Source organism: Macrobrachium nipponense, chromosome 26, assembly GCF_015104395.2.
Source record: "Macrobrachium nipponense isolate FS-2020 chromosome 26, ASM1510439v2, whole genome shotgun sequence".
Classification (NCBI taxonomy): Eukaryota; Metazoa; Arthropoda; class Malacostraca; order Decapoda; family Palaemonidae; genus Macrobrachium; species Macrobrachium nipponense.
In genome coordinates, this window is record NC_087215.1 from 22,436,489 (window position 1) to 22,459,297 (window position 22,809).

At 35.5% G+C, this 22,809-nt stretch overlaps 1 protein-coding gene across 1 annotated transcript in view; it reads left to right on the forward strand.

The window, feature by feature from the left end:
- Positions 1-22,448, forward strand: part of LOC135200063 (YTH domain-containing family protein 2-like) — a 42,521-nt gene extending 20,073 nt beyond the window's left edge. Inside the window, 6 exon segments of the mRNA XM_064228322.1 lie at positions 3,522-3,544; positions 5,281-5,394; positions 6,227-7,185; positions 7,187-7,835; positions 13,435-13,551; positions 16,666-22,448. Of these exon segments, the coding sequence (XP_064084392.1) occupies positions 3,522-3,544; positions 5,281-5,394; positions 6,227-7,185; positions 7,187-7,835; positions 13,435-13,551; positions 16,666-16,899 (2,096 nt within the window). The 3' untranslated portion in view covers positions 16,900-22,448.
- Positions 22,449-22,809: the final 361 nt, after the last annotated feature.

Sequence of the window (22,809 nt, forward strand, 5' to 3'; positions counted from 1 at the left end):
TATTTTTGGGGGCAGCAAGCAACACGAATCCTATCCTATAGAAAAGGGATAGGTGTGCTTTTAACTTTGAAGGGTTGGTCGCTTGAGGCGCGTTCCTTTTCTTTAGCCTAGAAGTTATGGAACTAACTTTAATAGGTTAGGTCAGGTGGTGGTTTTAGCTTCGTTGCCCTCAGAAGTATGGTCATATGGTCTAGTCACATTGTGGTCACGCCCCTGTTGACAGATCATCTAGAGCGCACCAGCATACAGGTCTCTACCTCGCTGGCAACTCTAGTAACGCAGAAGCAGACTTTAGTGACAGTAATCACGAAGTCGGCTATGCTAACAGGTGAGGAACCAAGATGTATATCATCAACTTAATTTAGTTTCCCAAAAATCCTATTCTGTCTCTTCCCACCATCCGAAGGTGGGATTCAGCTATATATATATCTGTCAGGTAAGTTTCATGAACAAAATGTTATTGTTATATACAATTAAGTTTGTTCATACTTACCTGGCAGATATATAATTAAACTGCCCACCCACCTCCCCTCAGGAGACAGTGGCACTGATAAAATATGAATAGAAAAAAAAAATGGGAATAGTTCCTGATATCCGCCTCCCAGCGGCGGGAAATGGGTACCACCACCTGGCCGACACTGCGTGTGCCGCGAATTTTGAAATTCTGTCGGACTTCGGAGAATACAGCTATATATATATCTGCCAGGTAAGTATGAACAAACTTAATTGTATTATAACAATAACATTTTTTTGCTAGATATGAATTTTTCAATATGGTCAAAAAACAAACCCTATAAATCAGGAGAAAAAATTTATAAAAAAAATACGAAATAAAAATTGGAAAAAAGGGCTCTATTTGATTGTTCTATAATGTCTTTCTGAGTTATATACCAAATTCCAATGTTATAGCTTTAAAACTAAGTGAGAAGATAGATTTTGAAGGTCAATAAGTATAGTTTTGAGATACGGGCGTTCAAAGTTTTCCTTCGTATTTCTATAAAGACAATATTAATAAATAATGATTATTATGAATGTATATTTTTTTTTGTGTATTAATAAACCAAAACTATTTTATTTATCATAATTTAATCATAAATGATGATCCCTTTGCTTATATATCGCAGCCTGGGGCACTGCTTGAGGCAAGATGGGGCACTCCTTCCTACGCAATTCTCTCTCTCCCCTTCACTAACTCTGCTTATTACAGCGAATTTTCTTCTTCTGTGTGTTAGCGAGATGTTTTCCTTGTATTTTCCTCTTTGGCATGATGAAATTCTTGCCCGAAACAAAGATAAACAAACGTAATTGCAAGAGAATGTCAAGAGGTGAAACTCGAAGGCGTACACTTTTTTTACAAAGACAATTTAATAAATCATGATTATTATGAATTTCATATTCCATTTTGGGTATTAAAAAACCAAAACTTTGTTATTTATCATAAATGAAGATCTCTTTGCTCAAAGATCGTAGCCTTAGGCACAGTGTGACGTGTGCTGTCAAGCAAGATGGGGGCGTTACTAAGCAACCCTCCCCTCTCTCTTCACTAACTACGCATATATTATGATATTCTGTAATAATACTTGAGCGATTTTTCTTTGTCTGTATGTTAGCGAGATGTTTCCCTTGTCTTTTCCTCATTGGCATGATGAAATTCTTGCCGAAACATACATAAACATACGTGAAAGCAGGCGAATGTCAGACGTGAAATGGAACGTGTAGACTACTTGACGTCTGTGATCGGACTAAATCAGGACTGGACTTGGAAGCTTGAGCCTGAAGTCTCCTTCTCGACTCGGGGAATGTCTACAGATGCCATTTCTCCCAATTTCTTTGACAATAATTATCAAAATTTACGATAATAGAAGAAATATTGCATTTTCTTGTACGGATCAATGTTTTAGGCTTATTGAGTTACGTTAACTAATTACCCTGTAACTACGAAAGTAAGAGGAATTTTGACGAAATATTTCGTATACGTATTCTCAATTGCCATATGAAGCTCCATGAATTTTTTCATGACTTTGCATTTTTCGCCCTATACCCTCCATATATAGAGGTTCCGGCCGGCCCCCTTAAATGAAACTGAATAGGAAATTAATTGTTTTTGTTTTGAGTAGGAGCATATTTTTTTTATTTTATTTTTTTATTTTGTGTACAGACCCTTCATTGTAATTTGAAGTGCCAAGTGATATAATTTGGAAGGCCCATAGAGAAATACTTCTCTACTATAGAACAGAAGTGGGGTAAATGATGAATGACCCAGTTTTAATTAATTAATGTATGAACCACTTGGTATACATAATCCAAAAGCATAATAGTATAAATGGACAAATCTGTTGAGATTTGAGAAAAATTCTCTTAGTAACTTAAGACATCCATTATACAATAACTTTCAAGAAGAGCTTCTCTGTCAATGTTGAAGATACAGGTGACTGGTCATTTGGATAGTGTATTTCTTATGAATTATCTACTGTCTCTTTTCTCTATATATTCCAACTGGTTTTCCATTTATGCTAAATCCTCATCTATACATTAGCCCAGTGTTTGTGTTGGCCTTCCAACTGATACAAGCTCTGCTTATTCTTATGTACAACTGCTTGAACTAGCTTGATGCTCGTCTCCCCTCTCTCATCATGGGTCCAAACCATTTCAGACTTTAAGCTATGTCAGTGACTGTGGATGTCATGATGCCAAAGATATTTATATAATTTTGAGCACTTTGACATTGTTAATACTGTCAGACTCTGGATTTCAGATACAGATAGAAGGGCCTTGGGATGCACATTTTACTAGGAAATCCTTTGAGGTAGTTTGAGGTGGGAAGGGAAAACCAAATACATTATGTTTAGGGTGATGGAAAATTTTCAGAAGGTAGCCATATGCAGATGTTTGTGCACAGTATTTCAGTGCAATTTTACAATATTAAAACATTCATTGCAATCAGTGTGCTATCTTTAGTTGTTAGAGTTTTATTTCTGGGGGCCACCTGGAAATTCAAAATGTTGGTGTTAATTACTGAACTACAATTTAGATTTTTTTTTATTGTGAATAGAAACGCTGTATGGTTACTAAAGTGCACTTCTTTAATGAAGTTGTGGTTTGTTTTGTTGAGGACTGTAAGGTTCATATTAAGAAAACTATAATGGTGACAAGAAAAATGTGTCAAAGTTTTGTGCTAGGGATCAAAAAGAGGTTGTTTGTTGTTGGTTTGAGACTTGTCTAGTGTTTGCTGATTTTTGTCCGGTAATTCTAGTATTTGGTCATGCAGAATGTTGTTTTGAATTATTTATTTGTTTATGTTTTTTACTCGTGATGTTTATTCATTTACCTATGTTTTTTACTGGTGATGTTGCAGGAAAAATGAAGTTATACTGTATGTCCTTGCTTGCTGTTTTGTTTATTTTCTACTTTAACAGCAGCTATTGCTATTGATTCTGTTTATATTTTTGCTTATACCAAGTTTAGATTATTTTCAAAAGCACCAATCAAGTATGTTTCATTGTGATCTTTCTTATTTTCAGTGCCAAATGGGCCCAAAGACCAGGTAAATATAACCAGAAGATGAGGTTCCAGGGTGCATTCTTGTTCTTGGGTAATGTATAGCATGGTAGTAGTATATTGTCAAGTTTTACAAAATGAAGCCAGAGTTTTACAGATTGTTTTTTATTCAAATGATAAGTCATTATTTTTATATATCCTTTTGTAATGGAGTTGTGAAGCTGTAGTTACTAGCAAAGGGAAAATAGTAGATACATTTTACTAGGAGAAGTTGTATCCCTGAGGAGGAAATTGTCAAAATACAAATGTTGGAGGTCAAAGTTTTGCTATCGGTAAGAAGTGCACGTGAGAAGCTGGTGAAGACTGAGTGTGACAGATGCATTGATTTTGCTCTTAAGTAAAGCTTAGAAGAGCTTCATGTTTTGTGAAGGTTTCAAGTAGGAGATTAATCACTACAAATTATAATAACCTGGAATCCTAATTTTTATAGGTGCTGTGAAAACCAAAGACGTGAATGTGTTGCTCCTTTTGACTGCTATGTAATGAAACTTAAATTTAGATATAGAAAGATTGTTTGCCAGTTAAGCTCTTTACTGAGCCTCTTCCCTGAGTTACGTAGTTTGATGAAGTGAAAGAAATCTGAATGTGAACTGTCCTCAGCAGAACCTTCTGAATAGGAGATATACTTTTAAGATAGATATGGTCTTAATGTCTTCTGTAATGAAAAGGGGTATAGCATATTTTTACTTCCTCGTTACCTCGTTATCTTTACTTGAATGATTTATTCTGCTCAGATTTGTAGAGAATTTGTGTTGTTCTTAAAGTAATGTTGTATTATACTGCTCAGAATTGTAGCAAATTTGCATTGTTCTTAAAGTAATGTTGTACTACTGTACTTTAGTTTAGTCCCAGAAGCTTATAATGATGGCGATTATTGAAAGTACGTATAAAGTTACTGTTTGGTTTTTGAAAAATTTTTGAATTTGATATACTGTACCCTTTAGAAAGCATATTCAAGACAAACCAAAGAAATCTCTTGATTTTTGTATAGTAGAGTTAATATTATAGTGTATAATTCAATTTCAAACTCAAGGGAATTTGAAAGCAAAGACCACCAGGAGTATGTTAATTGAAAACTATCTGGTGTGCTTTGGTGGGTCATCATTTGCATTGAACACTAATCAAAGACCCTGTAGCAAAGTGGCCCATTGTCCCAAATACTGGATGGTCCCATTGACTTTATATCTTCTCTTAAATCATTTTAAATGTACTCAATATAAGCCCTACATTTCACTCTTTCATAACAGTAACTAGTCAGATAGCTATAAACAGAAACCACCCTACTTAAAAACATTTCAACTAAGAAACATTCAGAGATACCAACAAGCATGATCACAAATCAAAGTTGCGTTTTGTTTTGTGAACCTATTCTGTACATACATTACTGTATGTACAGTGTTACATTTAGGATAAAAAAAAAAAATCAGTGGTATTGTATCGATTGTTTATCATACTATACTTAAATAGGCATGAAGAGTACAGTAACCAATTACAAACAATCCAACATACAAATGGCAGTCCGGAATGTTAACTCATTTGTAAGTAGGGTGATGTCTGTAGTTCTCATGGCTTTTGATGCTTTATACCCTCTTTAAAGTATTTAGATTTGAATTTCATATACCTCATATTTTATTTGCCCATCTTTGAGAAGATGGCAAAGATGACCATCCTGACAGGTACATTTGTATTCATGACTTGAAATTCAGTTTAACTTTGGCGCAGAATTACTCCTCATTCCAGAGTTACACAAGTCCCATGACATCTTCGATGGCTGCGGCTGCTGCTGCTTCTGACCCATATATGTCCTCTTACTATATGACCTCCACCCCATACCAGGTAGGATTTTATGTTTATGAGATGAGTTATTTTTATTGAATAATAACTCATTTTGGGGAGAACTACAAGTAATCTATTGTAAGAAGTTGTAATTTACTGAGTGGTAGAAGCCATGGAAATCACCATAGTCGTTGAAAAGCATCTTATAACATTTTCTTTTGATTGTCTAATTATTCTTAATAGACCAGTAAGCTTCAGAGTCCCAGCTATTTGTGTACAAAAGTTAAGTTCTGCAGTTCTTTTGTAAGAGGTAAGTATTGAGAGGCACATCAGTGGTAAAAGGTCCCTTGACGTGGTTCGGAAGTCATGTAAAGCCTTTGGTCCCGTTGCTGAATAACCACTGGTTCCATGCAATGTAAAAACACTATATACAAACAAAATATAAATTTTATCTTGGGCATCACCTTGTTTAGGGAAATGGCTTAATGTTGAAAAAGATATATTTGTACATTCATTAGCAATAGCGTTAAGGGGATAGTGTGGATTTTTTATCTGGAATGTGCAAAATCTTTTTTTAACTTTTAGTTAAATATAAGTTTCATCATTTTGAGCTAGCACAGATAAATTGGTAAGGTTTTGATAGCATCCTAGCATAATTATTGAAATATCAACTGTTTTGATTTTTATCATTCGAAGCCAAAATGATGATAAAATGTGTATTTCTCTTGAAGGACACTGAAATAAATTTGATATAAAATATTGAAAGTGAGAATTCAGATTCATATTTTCTCCCTTTGGTTTTGTTTGTTCATTTTGATTTCTAATCAGAATTGTGTTATATGTTTACCCTTAAATGTGTAGAACTAGTTTTTTATATCTTCTATTCTTTCAGGCATTCGGTGTTGGTGACGGAACTTGGAGTAATGGGGGCGATCACATGCAGACTTTCCTTAGTGGATATGGCGGCCAAATGGGCTATGACTCTCACAGCGCCATTGATGGTATGTTCAGCAGTGGCAGTTTTGGTGGCTTCAACCCTCCAGGATTTAACTACAGTTTTCATGGAAATGGTGATTACAACGCTTGGGGTGGCTCTGATGTACGTGGTGGCAGCAAACAGTACGATGATTACTATCAGCGGGACAATGTTTACACCGATGATCGTGTCAAGGTGTTAGACCAAGGTGTGCAAGGCCTTACCTTAGCAGATCCAAAAAGTGCTCAAGATTTACCAAGGGATGGGGGAGCTAGTGGTGCCAAAGGCACAACAACAAATGGAAATGGAGGTGGAGTCGAGGTTAAGCCCAGTGGTGGGAGCAGCCCAGGAGGTGAAACATCAGTTGGACTTGGGCAACCAAAGAAAGGCATATCATGGGCTAGTATTGCTTCACAGCCAGCCAAACCTCAACCTAACCGACGTAGAGACAAAACCACAATGTCCTCTATTGTCCCAGGGCGTCACATGGACATTGGCACTTGGGAAGGAAAAAATGGCAGTGGACCAAAGCCTGTGGCTCCTCCTCCAGTTCCTAGACCTGCTTGGGAGGCTCCGAGAGGTGGCTCACGTTCCACCACCTCCACTTCTTACTCCACACCCCCACCACCCCGCACACCACCACAGGGTCCCCCCACTCACCAAGTGCAACAACCAGGACAGCAGCAACAACAGTCTGGACCACAACAGCAGCAGTCCTCCCCACAGCAGATGCAGGCATCACCTCAGCAGCACCAACACCAGCAGCATCCCCAACAGCCACCTCAGCATCATCAGCAGCACTTGCACCAACAGCATCCTCACCAGCAGCATCAACATCAGCAGCAAATGCCATCGTCACCCCAGCAGCAGCAACAGGCAACAGCAGCAGCAGCAGCAGCAGCAACAGCAGCAACCTCCACCTCCCTTGCTGCAGACTGGTGGGATGCACCATGGTCAGATGGATTTGCCACCATCTCCTCAGGGGGGTCCCCAAATGTCTGTGGCCCAGCGCGCACCCTTGCCACACGTTCCAGGACAGATCCCAGCTGAGCTGCAGCCGGATGATCCAATCCTGGAAGGACTTCGAATGCGCAATGACTATAACCCTAGTGACTTTGATCTTAATCCAAAGAATGCTAGATTCTTTGTTATTAAATCTTACTCAGAGGATGATATTCATCGATCCATAAAGTATGAGATTTGGTGTTCCACGGAGCATGGAAACAAGCGGTTGGATGCTGCTTATCGTGAAAGGGAGGGTAAAGGTCCAGTGTATCTCTTTTTCTCTGTTAATGGATCTGGACATTTTTGTGGATTAGCACAGATGATATCACCAGTGGACTACAACAGCTCATCATCTGTGTGGGCTCAAGATAAGTGGAAGGGACAGTTTCATGTAAGGTGGATTTATGTGAAAGATGTGCCTAACAATCAGCTTCGGCACATTAGGTTGGAAAACAACGAGAACAAACCAGTCACAAACTCGCGTGACACTCAGGAAGTCCCATATGAAAAGGGTAAAATGGTAGGTACTTGAGATTTTTTCTTTCAGAAATTAATTTTTATTTCAGTTTGGTTTCAGGTGACTGGAGGGCTGTTTTTAATCCCTTGCCTTGACTGGTGTAAAAGTCTTTTTTGTGTATTTACTGTATCTTCAAATCCTTTGGGAATAAATGCTGTTAAGAATTTTCTGATAAATGTTAGTTTATTTGTGATGTTATTTTTAAATAAAATCATTTTTTTATTGAGATGGCATGTTTTCCAAGTAGGTTTCATAATTCTAAGAGGTAGATTTAGTTCTGCATTAGGGTTAATGAAATTAAGCTGGTAGGCATTGAGGTCCCCTTTGTTTCATTTTACTGTTGGATGCTCATACTCCAGAATTTGTTGGCATCTGAATAAAATAGACAAAGAATTCGTATCATTGGTAGAGGAGACCCTATTTATGGTCAAGATGTGTATTTTCCATGAACTTGAAAGCTCCTTTAGCAACTTTGGGTACTTGGTGCATTGAATGATTTTTTGTTCTCGTCCTCTTTTGTTGATATTTTTAAAAATTTTATTTTATCCCCTTGAGCTTTCAGTATAATTTTTAAAGTAATTGTATTGGCTGTCTTACTTCTTCAAGGTCAGAGGAGTGCATCTGAAAGAATGTTTTAAAATCCAAGCCTTTGATATATATATATTTTTTTCTTTTGATTCGTGAGATATTTTATGAAAAATAATTTACCGTAGTGTGAGATTTTGGTTTTTAAAGATTTTTTTTAGAGTTCATTGCAGTTTTGTGGATACGTATTTTTCCATTTAAAGAGTAAGGCTGGCTGTGTTAGAGAGGGGTTTGGCACTATAGGTAAATAGTTCAGTATTGAGAGAAAATTTTGTCAATGTGTTCAAGTTTATTGCAGAAGAGCTGCAGTTGATTACTATGTTGTATAGTCGGTGGGGCAATTGAGCTTTACTTGATTAATCAAAATTTGTTTCAATTTATGTATTGCCAAATGACTGCTACAAGCAGAGGTGGGGTTGTTAGTCACTGGAGTTGAGTAACCAGGGTATTTTCCTGCACAACTTAAACGAGATTAAATTTAGATGTGTGTTTGTTTGTATGGAAGTCTTAATTTACCTTATATGAGAAGCAAAGAAAAGTTCTAATTGGTATATCCAAACAAGATATTATTGACAGTAATGTTAAAGAATAACCCATTTAGTTTCTAGCAGGAAGTAAACCATGAATAATTCAGGGACATAAGATACTGAGAATATAGAAATTTCAAGATACTATACTGAGAAGTTAGAAGTTTCAAGACAAACACTTGAAAGAAAAGGCAGGAACCCCTTTCAAATATACCATTATGCATTGAATTTTGATTTGTGATGTGAATGATTTTACATATGTCCTTATAAGTGGTAGGCTTCTAGACAATAGGTAAAGTTATGTAGTTGAAACATTTTATATATTGTCAAGAAAATTTAGAATAAAGATGAAGGTCGGAAAAAGAAGTACCAATACTGTATAAGCAGAATGAAGCTGAATGTTGTATATTTTGTGATGCTGTGTAATTTTCAAGTCTAAAAGGTGGCTGTGTTGTCTTTTATTAGGGACTTCAGGAGGACAGTAAGAACTTGTGTAGTGATTTTTAGAACAAGTGTAAAAAGTCAGAAGGAATTGACATTTTTATGAGTAGTACATTAGAATTACATTTGGGAGTGGATGCAGATGGGGTTGTGGGTTAGTATGTATTCAGAAACTTGAAATGTCTTTATCAGAAGCAAGTGAATTAGTTATAAAGTTAATTTCTCACAAAATTGTACATTATTGCCTCAATTAAGGACTTTATGGGCATCTTGAATGTCTGATGAAGGAAGGCGTTAGCTTATGGCTGTACATTTATTTTTAATTGCCTCTGTTGTTCTTTGAAATGAACTTTAAATTACATTAAGAACAAATACATTGAAGCAGTTCATTTGAAAGATTCATAACATTTAAACCTTGAAGTAATTGATAGTTAATGTAACACCTAGTTATTCTTACATAGCTAAGAAGCTGGACTGAAGTGCATGAGTTATGGTAGTGTGACTTTTCAGACCAAAGTAACACTGTAAAGGACTAGTTGTGAAGTGTTGCTATTTAGGTCAAGGTACAGTAGTAATGCTTTATAATGTAAGCTAAATTTTCACAAATAGGAAATTTGTTCCACAGAACTGTCTTGTAGGCATAATTTACATATGCGCTAAGGTGTGCAAGCTTGTGGTTGTGTGATAGGAAAGCCTAAGGAATTTTTTTGGTCTGGTAACAATGAAATTAGGTCAAAGATTAAACCTACCCTGTGTTTAATATTAGCTTAGTTCTACAATTTAAGCAGGGATTGAAAACCTAAATAATCACTACCTAATTAAATTACAGTTTTCATAGCACCATGCAAGTTTTCACACTCATTGTGGTGAGTGAACTATTCTTTGCATACTTCAAGTGCTCCATTAAGTGACTGTGATCTAAGGTAAATTTGTATGTTTGCTAGAAACAGCATTATACAAAGTACAGTCTGAAGTTTATCATTTTTCATCAGCAAAGGTTACAATTTACATCATTTTTCATCAGCAAAGGTTCCAATTTACAAACCCCAAGCAGTCATAATACTAGTGTCACTCTGAGACTTATTGTTGAAACTTGGTGTGCCCTCAAATGTACAGTGCAATATCTACACAGTGGCAAGATTGAAGTCTTGCAAAGTGGGAGGGAATACTGTTCTTGCAGTCTGTGGGATTTAGGTTTAAAGTTTGTGTTAAGACTTATCTTAAGTGAACTTGGAATGCATTTACCAAGAAATGAAGTCATGTTGTCAACTTACAGTGGCAGATAAAAAAAAAAAATGTGTAGCTATTGATGGAAAGTACAGATATCACATATTGGGAAATGAGGTCATGTGCAAGTCATCTTGAAGGAAATTTCATCCAGTTGATTAGATGAAAAAATAGTTAGTTCAACCAGTGATTTCAAGATTTTAGGTATCATAGCTTTTAATCAGGTTTTATTGTATAGGCAGTCTTTTCTTCTTTCTTTCCATTAGATTAGAGTTTATTTTTTTCTGAATCCTCGCTCTTTTTTTCTTTTTTTTATTATAAGATTTTCAGTTTTATTTTTATTTCATCTGTAGCCAGGTGAAATGTTTGCTTATATGGTTGATCATTCTCATGTTGGCTTTCCCATTCATTTTGTCATTTATTCAAACTGGAGCCTTATTACACATTTCCTGGGTTATCTGCAGATTCAGCATGCAAGGGTTAAGTTATCAAAAGTTGGAGAACATTAAAAATTTGAATGAGAACATTCCACAAAATTGCATTGTTTGATTTAAGATTAAGCTTAGGTGGCCCTCATCATGACCAGAAACCTATGTGACTCATCTCTGCACCACAGTTCTTTTGTTCAGCTTTAATTGTTTTCTGCTACTCTGCCCATGTTATTTCCTTTGTCTAGTCTGTGTGTGTGAAATTTGTGATGAATATGACTCAAATTGCAAGTGGTGGTGGTAAAGGCGAACTCTGCTAAGCTCAAGGGATCCCAAGAGGTGGTTTCTTTAAGTCGGAAAACTAAAGTTCTTATGTATTGCATGAAGAGGAAAAACAAGTCAGTCACTTGGGGTATTGTGAAATAGAGAAAAAATTTTGCTTTTACTGCTACCCTCTCAGAAGTCAAAGGAATGTCTATGGGGGAGTGGAGGCATGCGTGTATGAGACATGAACAGAAAATATACTGTGGTGGACCCCTGTGTGTTAAGTTAAAAATCATCCTATGTACAATAGGACTGTGCAGTTACCTGTGGGAAAGAATGTAATCTTTTATGATGAGTAAGAATGGTTTGGGCAGTTCTGTAACAGATAAGGTCTCAAAACGTTGATGGTAGAATTCCATCTGCTGAAGAAGATACAGCTACCAGATTTTTGGAATTTAAGATGTTTACCAGGGGCAAATACTCTTCGTTCTTCTTGAAGATGCTGTTTTGAACATTCATCCATAAAAACTGGCTTAAGGTTCTAGGTATGGAAATGGCTCATGCTGGTACAATAGTATTGCTGGTGATGGGTCAAGCTAGGCATCAGCTATTGGGCAAACAATCGCTAAAGAATATTGCGAGGATCACTGCCAATTTATTCAAGAAATTGTTTTGGTAGAAAGGGCTGGAATTCAAAGTCGTCCTAATAAAAGGCAATATTCTTGTCATTGTTGCATTCAGATTTTTGTCTCATCAGAAGAGTCATTGATTCTGTTCTTGACCTCAAGTTAAAGAAATGTGGGAAATCATCCACCAATGCTGATGCAATAACTTTATATTAAAGCTGCTGCAGATGAATAAAAGCTAAGTATGGAGTGAAGTTCTCTGATGGGAGAGGTTTCCCTTGAATTGATGGAAAACTCAGATTCTTTGTATAGCATGAAAAGTCAATGAAAAAGAAAGGTCCTAAAAAACGGGGAAGAGAATTTAATAATTCACTGAATGAAGGGACACATGAAAAAGAACCACCATCAAGGAAATTTGCCAGTGTTTTTAATTGCACAAAATCTTTGGAAGACAGAAGTATATAATGTGATCTTGTTATAAAACATGAAACATGAAATGCCTGTATGATCACTAAAGGATTTGTCTCAATTTTATGCTTAAAAAGCATTCTATTTCTGCAAGTGGAATTTATTGATTTCATCGTTCCTTCTGACATCCCAGAATCTCAAGCGAGAAGTCTTTTATTCTTTGATGTTTTCAAGCTCATCAGAAAGTAGACCCTTGGATGCTGTATCATTTGGAAAGGCCTAGCCTAACACAGTGCACTGTCACCTACAGTGTCATTGAAATGTCAGCATTTTCTGTGGGACATATATCCACATATTTGTGGAAAATATGCAGGTTTGCAGTATTTTTCATAGAGAAATATTCACAAATTACTTTATTTTCATATTTTTGACTAAATGCATTCCTTGTGGTGAGATTAAAATAATGAGGTATAAGTAATTTTTTTTTTTTTTTGATTGATCAAAATAGGTAGCTATAAGTGATTTTTAATGGGTGTCAAGTATTCATGGATTTTAGGTCTTCTCGGGTGAGGTTTTGGTACACATCCCCCTCGTGAATACCAGTGGTTGACTGTACAACATAAAGATATATGTATACATATAGATAAAGTAAAATTTTTAAATGGTTTGTGTAGGGAGCAAGAGCTGTTTTTTATTATTACTTTTATTTTTCTATAGGTATGTAGTATGGATGGTGATGACGATCATCGTCATTGTTATTGTACATGTATTGATAATTTATAATACATGTAAGAGCATGTCATCAGGCATTTTTTTTCATATTGTATGTACTACATGCAATCCATTGTATTTTGTCAATGACGGTATGTTGTGATGCTAAAAAAATGGTTTGCACTTACACATGCATTCTTGCTTGGGGTTTGTTATCCTCTGCCTTTTTATACAGATATGCTGGCCTTGGGACCAGTTGACTGCTGATAATGAGGGACAATTGTAAACTAAGTTTCTCTGTTCTAACAGTAGGTGGAACAGTAGAGTCTGGTGCAAGTGCCCAGCACATTTGGGGAATGAATATTAAAAGATCTCATTTTTGCAGGTGCTAAAAATAATAAACCAGTTTCAGCACTCGACCTCTATTTTTGATGATTTCTCTCATTATGAGAAACGACAAGAAGAAACTGAGACCCGCAGGAATCCAGGCCCCCCTTACAAAGTAAGTGTGTTGCTCAATTCTAGTGTAATTTCTTGTAATTCAAGTGGTGTTAGAGAAGATTGAAGTGGATGGTTTATATATTCATATTGACTTTCCTGTCATCTTCACAGTCACAGCTGATATCTCTAAAACAGGAGTTGTTTAATTCTTTTATCTGTCTAATCATGCAGGTAAAATAATAGCATTTCAATATTTCAAGTTAGGGCATAATTGTTCAGCAAACAACTTTTTTTATTACATTGTAATAATTGATGACAAGGCTGATTTGAGGTAAAGTAGTGTAGTTTTGAAGCCGAAATTGTTTTAGAAAACTCCAAGATACAGGATATGTAAATAGTCAGAATTAACAATCTAATATAGGTAATTCTCAGGGTGTCATACCATCTATCATTCAATGAACATTTAAGGAAATAGCATATTGGAACATATTCATTTCTACTGAGATCAAACGTTGATTTAGGGTTGAGGTAGAAATGACATGCCAGTGAAATCAAGATGCATGCTTGCCTGTTCATTAGGAAATCAACCTTTTATTTACATTTTTCTCATATTCAGTTAGTTATCCTGAGGGAAAATACTGTTAAGGGAGGTCCTTTTATAGTAACTACAAGCATTCTATCCCAGTTACACATTCGTTTCTGCTACAAGATTGTTGTCATGTTACGCATTGTTAATATATTACTGTGAGTATTTATTTATGGTTTTGAGATATTGCTGCAAACCAAAAGTCAGACGGGAGCAAAGCATACATACAACATATAGACTTGTAACTTGCTTAAATGTACATCTGAGCTTCAACACATACATTTGTGTCTTCATGCTTATAAAAAATATCCTGAAGTGTCTCTTATTTGTCCTGTTGTGTGTTATTAAAGTCAGTAGTTTATTGGTTATGTCAATATTGATTCAGTGATGGCAAAAATGACCAAGGAATACTGTATTTTGAGTGTAAAGGCTCCTTTATTTGTTGTGATAGGCATTAATTTTCCTATTGTCTAGACATTTTTGTGTATTTTTCTTTCATATTAAAAGTACTAGTTCATTTTATTTTCATTTCAAATTGATAGATTTTGATTCAGTAGATATTAAACATATCTATCTGTAATAGAGCTATAAGCAGCTTTAATTAGTGTAAATGTAAGGTAGTGAAATAAATGGCACTTAAATTTGGATGATCTAAATTCGAAGCTTCACTCATTTTTTTTTTCTTGGTATTAATAATTTAGGCAAAAAAAAAAAAAAAAAGAGGAGAGACTAGACCATGTAATTGTTGTTTCCAGCCATCATTGCATTTTATTTTATATTCAGGAGGTAGGAAAAACAAATTATGAGATTGGATGAACATTATATGTATCATGCATCCATTTGATATTTGATTACTATACACTTTTCTGTGCATAAAAAGTTTAATCTTGTACAAGCAGGCCCTAGTTAACGGCGATCCGGTTTTATGGCGCTTATCTGCCGCCGTAAAATCAGCGATTTATGGTGCCATAACAGTCCGAGATGTGGTTATTAGCGCCATAAGGTAGTGTACCTTATGGCGCCGCCAATAACATTCCTAACAGAGGCATCATAATGGTGCTCAAGACGGCGATAACCAGTCGTAAGCTCCATTATGGTGCCATAAATTGGTGAGTTTTGGTTAATGGCAGTTTTTGCCTATCAGCACCCCCTCGGGAACAGAACCCCTGCTGATAACCAGGGACTGCTTGTATTGGGTAAGGCTATGAAATAGTGCAGTATAGTACAGTACTCAAATACAAATTTAGGTTTTTCTTTCATTCTTAGTTACAAGTAAATAATATTTGGTAATTATTTCACACAGGATAATAGTATGGTATTATAAGCTACAATACAGTAATGCAGTAAAAAGCATAAGTTTCAGCTCTACATGGAGAAGGATGGTAGTAATGATAATGGCTCTTGTTTTATATTTTAGCCTGTATGTTGAACTGAGAATTTCTTGAGAGTTAAATTACGTATTTTGAATATTCATGAACGTAATCTTCAGTCAAGCTGTTCCAGCATGTTGTAAATTTGTTTGGTGAAAGATTCTAAGTACTTTTCCTTAGATTATTTGCACATTGGTGCCTGTCATGCTGGCAAATTACCAAAGGTAGATTTTCAGACCAGGGATGTAGATATTTGATGTTAGTAGCATAAAAATCAGGGTATGTACCTAATTGTTTGGAAGATTTACTACATTATTGGTGTTCAGTAGCATCAGAACAATGTGCCAAAAAAAAAAAAAAAAAAAACCAAAAAAAAAAAAAAAAAAAAAAAAAGTTGGTAAAATGGTATTAAGTTCAGTAGCTCGAGGGGACATTTTACCCGAAAAAAATAGAAGTGGTGGCAAGCTCAGTAGCCTTAGGATATTTTGCCACAAGAAAAATAGCTGGTAAAGGGGTAGCAAGTTCAGTAGCATCAGGAGGCATTTTACCACAAGAAACATTGCTGGTAAAGTGGTTGTATAAGTTCAGTAGCTTCAGGGAACATTTACCACAAGAAAAATTGCTTTTAAATTGGTGGTAACTTCAATAGTATTGTGGAACATATTACCAGATGAAAAATAGTAGTTGGTAAAGTGGTGGTAAGTTCAGCAGCTTAGGGGACATTTTACTGTAAGAAAAATAGTTTTTACAGTGGTGATAAGTTCAGTAGCATCAGGGGACATTTTGCCACTAGAAAAATAGCTGGTAAAGTGGTGGAAAGTTCAGTAACACCAGGAGACATTTTACTGCAAGAAGAATAGCTTTTTAAGTGGGGGAAAGTTCAGTAGCTTCAGGGAACATTTTATCACAAGAAAAATAGAAGTGGTGGTAAGTTCAGTAACATCAGGGGACATTTTACCATAAGAAAAATTGCTTTTAAAGTGGTGGTACAATCAGTAACATCAGGGGACATTTTACCACAAGAACAATAGCTTTTAAAGTGATGGTACAATCAGTAACATCAGGGGACATTTTACCACAAGAAAAATAACTGGTAAAGTGGTGGTAAGTTCAGTAGCTTTAGGAAATTTTACCATAAAAAAAATAGGTAGCATCAAGGGACATTTTACTGTGAGATATAATTTTGCTTCCATAAATGTAAACACATTCCGTCTGCCAGGAAATGGACCGAGACGATCGTCGGAATGACCGCATGGACCACCGAGAACATCGAGACCACCCAAGGGACCACAGAGACCACCGAGATAGTCGCGATCACCGGGACAGTCGTGATCACCGAGACAGTCGCGATCACCGTGACCATCGTGACCACCGGGATCATCACCGCGGTGGGCTGGGTGGTGGTCGGGGCCGGGGTGGACACTACCATCACCATAGAGGTGGACGCAATTAATTGCGGATGAGAGTTGAAAGCCACTTTGTGTATTTACTATCAAGGGTAAACACCAGGGACACGATCTTACTGTGGCTTTTATTTTTTGTTTTATTTATTTTTTATTTTTCTTGAAAACTTGAAAGAACCATGAGTTTCAAATACTTGATATAGACCTGGCTTGTTTAATATTCCACAAAATAATTTTTGCTTCAGAAACTAATTAATTGGCTCAAAAATAAGTAGAGAAAATAAACATTGCTGGGCAGCATGGCGACGAATAATGACAGTGAGAGGTTTTAAAGCCAGTGAGTGTTATTTGTTTAATGAAACTGAAGAATTGTGGTGTCCGGACCTTGAGGAGTAAAGAGAGCGTGAGCTCCCAAGAGAACTCCGGTGAAAAGATATTGCAATTAAAAAAAAAAAAAGAAATATAAGACATGTCCAGCTACATATACTGATGCGCCGTACAAGTGAGTGTAGCAGTGCACTGAAACACTGTTTTCGTCCACTGTTCCTGTTTAGAACGGCACCCATAGCACTGTGAGCACTTGGGCCCCCTGTTCAGCGGTAGTGACATTGCCACACATGGTGCAGTGTTGCAGCAGATGTATCATCATCACTTTCTTGAAGGAGAACATTTTGGCATCGAGAACTGCAAGGAAATGCCACTGTCATTGTTATCTTTTTGTTTCTTTCACTGTTGTGGTTAGGGAATGGAACACATTATTAATATAAATATAAATACATACATTTATATATATAAATGTGTATACAGTGATATATATATATATTTTTATGTACCTTTGTATATGTGTATATATTTACTATATATATAAATACTTATACATATTTATGTATATGCAAAATATATATTTAACGCTCCCCTAGTGGAACAACCGTGGATGACGGATGGAGCCCACACGAGGGACCTGAATCGCCAAGCAGAAGAGACTTTGGGGATAACCCAACTACCCCCAAAGCAGTTATATTTATGAACATCAACTTTCGAGCTGTGATTGTTATGTTATTGAATAGGGAAGTGAACAGCTATGGAAAAATACCAGTGATAATGTGCAAATGTTTCGTTTTTAAATAAATAAAAATATTGTTAAGTCATGAGGACAGGCATCGGCTGCAGAAATGCTGGTAGAGACACGTGGTATAGACCTAATAGAGCATCAGCTAGGGGTGTAAAATAGAAAAAGCATTGATAAGATGGAAAGTAGAAAAGGTGATGAAAAGAAAAGATTTGTGTACCTTGGTGTTTCAATTCCTAGTGCCTGAGAGTAAGGAACCGTGTAGTTCATACAGTGATATTTTAAACAAAACAAAAAATAAACAAAAACATTGAAAATGAAAACCAAAACATTATTTGTCTCAACAGTGCCTCGAATACCTGACATAACTGTAGTTATAGTGTTTCAATTTATAACCATCAGACCATTGATATTAGGGAACTTGAGGGTTCGTTGGAATCTTGTTTAATTAAAAGTATTGTAACACTCCAAAACTTTTTCTTATCAAAAGTAACAACAAAGAGAACTAACTCCAGTGACCATAGCATTGAGAAAGTGACGCAAAAAGGAAGTGATGACAGATGAATGTTACTTAAAGGGAAACAAATTTTCAAATAAACTACACATGGGTACATGTCGTAGCTGGTATTTTGCTTGGTGGTGCTGATAAAGGTCACTTTGTGCTTGTTAGAGAGCTGCTTTATATCAAGACCACTCCATCCCATGTCCCACTACCCTTCTTCATCCCTTGCAGTGTCTCTCGTCACAGAATATATTTGGGAATCTTGTCTCAGACCTCTGAGGACTCTAGTTGGCTGCCTCTTTGTTTGTCAGGGACATGTCAGGGATTTAGCTTTAAGAGGAATTCAGCCACCAGAGAGACACTTCATTACCTATATTGATTTCTTGCACTTTCCCTTCCTCTCCTCCAACCTCGCTCACTCCCTGGAGACCAAGAATCCCTTATCTATTTCGAGGTGAGAACATAAGGTCATTGCTTAGTTCATGTCATTGATTATTATTGCTAGCATTATTTTTATTATGGTTATTATTGATACAATTAACATTTTAGTTGTGGCACATTGGGCTTCTGTAATCTAGTGTTAAAAGATGCACTGACATGGTTTTGTGTTTCAGAAAGTATTGAAGAGGAAGAGGAGTTGATATAAGATGTAGAGTCAGTTGCATGAATTATAAAGTTGTATTTTCTAATTTGAAATTGTGTGTAAGGGTTATCTGGACAGTGTGCATGTTAGCGTATGTGTAACATAACAGAAGAAACAAAACACTGATATGGTAGTGTACATAACAGGAAAGAGAGAAAACCACCACTTATTAGAAACAGACAAAATTGTATTACAAACACAACAGACAAAATTAGATTAGGTACTGGTGTAAACTGAAAATGACTGTATACTCTAACTTTTAACCAAAACTTGAAGAAAACTAAAAAAAAAAAAAATAAAGAAACCAAGAAGAAAAATATTACGAAGGGTTACTTGTGACTTGATTGGAGATATAAGTTCACTTTTGCTAGGGCATAACAACTTACCAAGCCGTGTGTAGTTAAGCTTATCAAAGGTAGTTGGGTTAAAGTGTAAATAAGGATTGACTTGACATGTGGCAATTGGTACTGGGTGAAATTTTTGATGCATGTATTTCAAACAAAAGATTGTAAAAAAAAAAAAAAAAAATGACAAGAAAATCAAATTGTGAATGTGAATGAAAACTTGTCCAGTATTCTGAATTATCAAAATTCCAGTGCAAGAAAAAAATACAAATGTATAGAATTAGCAATGAAAATCTTGAATATTTAAGAGGAGAGAGAGCAGGAATGAAAACAAGTAATTCAAGGAGATTTGGTCTGTTATTAGATATGATCAGCCTTCCCCAAACTTCATGCAAAAACTATTTAAAGATGATTAAGTTTTTAAGAGGTAAAGCCAGAAATGTGAAGGTCCTTGTGTATAAAATGTTGTTCACTGGATAAGGTCAGCTTCACATTTTCCTTTACAAACATTATTTGATCATGGAAGCTGAAATTCTCAAAAAAAAAGTACACTAGATTAAAATTTGGCCATAGAGCTGAACCTTCCCCATATGTCAGTGGCATGTCTATTCTAAAGGAATGAAATGTACAAGCAGAAGTATCACCCTAATTTTCTTCTCAATATGTAATTTTACTTAATTTGAAAAGGGTATTTGGAGAGAAACTGATACCTGTACAGTTTATAGCAACATCTAGAATAGAAGTATGCCATAGGTATTATACAAAGATCCTACTCTTTGACCTTGCCTTGACTATCAAGTACGACGAAGGACACAATTGAAATATAGGGGATAACTTTATTTTCTTTTGCTTTCATATACTTAAATCTGTACAAGCCATGTGGACAAGAACAAATTTTAGTGAAGTCAACAGATAATTTTACATTATCTTAAATGTTTTAAAGGATGATATATCAAGTATTCAACATGATAGAATGGATGTTACAGTGTAAATAAAAATGTTGAAAAAACTCTTTACATAAAAAAACAGCAAGCAGAACTACAGGTTAGCCTTGTCTCAAGATATACAGTACAGGTATTGATAATTCTATGTTCCAAGTAGTATACACAACACACAAATACACTTAAATGTTAAAAACCATCCTGTAGCCCCTACTTGTTAATTTGAAAAGTGCAATTGAAATGTGAGTGATTAATTAGGTTTTTATCGTACAGGGTATATGTTTTTCTTGTCCCTTTATTTCCTTCTTAACTGTTTATCCTTGGGTTTGCAGTAGTTAGTAATCAGGTGTGCCATTCATGTTTTGGAGAGTTTGGATAAAATTCATTGTAATGTGCTGGAGAACTTTTGGTACCAACTTGCTATCAACACCCCCCTGAAAACTTGTGTATCCCTCTGAAAGATTGATTCCTCTATGATAAATGAATGTTATCAGGCAAGACACAGTGGATGGGAACTGTTGTTATTTTAATTTTTCCCAGATGAATTCTTTCTTACCACTTTCCTTTTTGTTTCATATTTCCAGTTACAGATTTATTTCATCTTCTCTTATGAATATATTGTAACCATCACAGCACTTCTGCTCAAAGTATGAAGAGTGTGTTGAAAGATGCCTCATCTCTCTCTCTCTCTCTCTCTCTCTCTCTCTCTCTCTCTCTCTCTCTCTCTCTCTCTCTCTCTCTCTCTCTCTCTCTCTCTCTCTCTCTCTCTCTCTCTCTCTCATGGTTGCTAGGGATGAACTTTTTCATCTAGGAGACCCAGCTCCTGGGTGTTCTATAAAACTAACTGGCTTTGAGTTTGATGTTTTCAAACTATTTTTTTTAAATAAGTGAATTCTATTGAGAATGGCATATTATGTCTTAAGGGATTGTCAGTGTATTTCTGTTAACATAGATCGATATCTTAGACGTTGATTTCGACTATCTCTTAGTGCTTCACATATTAATGTTAGATTCTATCTTTTTTTTTTATTTAGAATATAAGTGAAATTAATATTCAAGGTTAATTTTTTTATATATGTATATATTTCTGTGTACGTATGCATGGATGTATGTATATATGTACAATGTATATACTGTGTATGTATATATGTATATATATACATATGTATATGTGTGCAAATTTTCCCCCATTGTAGTTTGAAATCTTTCGCAGAGTAACACCATAATACCCCTTATGAGATCAAATTAAACAACTCTGGCACGAATAGTTCCCTGGCGTTGAGACCAGCGGTACGTTTAACATCAAAATATCAAGTGTTATTCCCAACAAAAAAACAAAATTTCTATTTTTGTCTCTGGTAAAAATTCACTGAATTTGCTGCTCGTTCCTGATGTGGGCGTGTGTGCAGATGCATACTTGTTTGTTTTGAGCTCATCTTTTCTTGCAAACTGTAATACGTTTGGGTGTAAGAATGTTTACATTTCAGAGGTCCTTAATCAAATGAATTAAGATGGTAAAACTTCATGTAGAAATTCTATTTATTGCCACTGTAATGTGTTTAGGTTTTAGGCGGGGGAAATTAAAGACTAACAAGCATTGCCATTTGTCTGCCATGTTGAAACTTATTAAGAAGACTTCTAAAACTTTCTATGTTATGGAGATATATTGCAGCAGAAGAGAAATGAGATATTGTGTCCTTGTAATGTTAATGAGGCTAAGGAAATTACTAAAACTGAGAGTGTTTTGAGTGTGTCTTGGTGAGCTATGAAAGTACAGTACAGTATATTATTTATTGAACTGACTATAGAGAAAGACTTCCTCATTTAATCATATAAACTGTAGCTTAGTTGTGGGAGTCCTTTTTTTGCTTGGGATGAATTGGTATTTTATCAGTATAAAGATGAGGATGATGATTATTTTTATTATTATTACTGTATTAATGATATTGTTATGATTATTATTATTATCATAATTATCATTATTATTATTATATGAGCTGTATTCTGTAATGTGTATTACTTCTGTAACCTATGTATATTTTTATCTTAAAAGTGTCTGATAATGAGTTGATAGATTCATATTATAGTTTATGTAACTGATGTAAGGATTTTCATTTATAACAACTTTTAGGAGGAATTGCTTATGAGTTTATGATGATAATGGCACAGTCTGCTTGGCCAATGTTTCTTTTCTTTTCCTTTTTTCTTTGTCCTTAAAGTTAACTTTGTTTTTTATTTTATTTTATTTTATTTATTTTTTTTTTTAAGGAAAATGCACTCATCCTAAATTTTGACATGCCATAACATCTGTCATAGATGTATAGAACTTGCTCTTTAATGTATGTACAATGGGACTACACAGAAATGATCAATTTGATGTTTCAATTAAAGGTGCACACAGTCAATTCAGGTACTTCATCGTTACCTGTTTGTAGCCTTCCCAGTTTGTTGAATGGTTTTA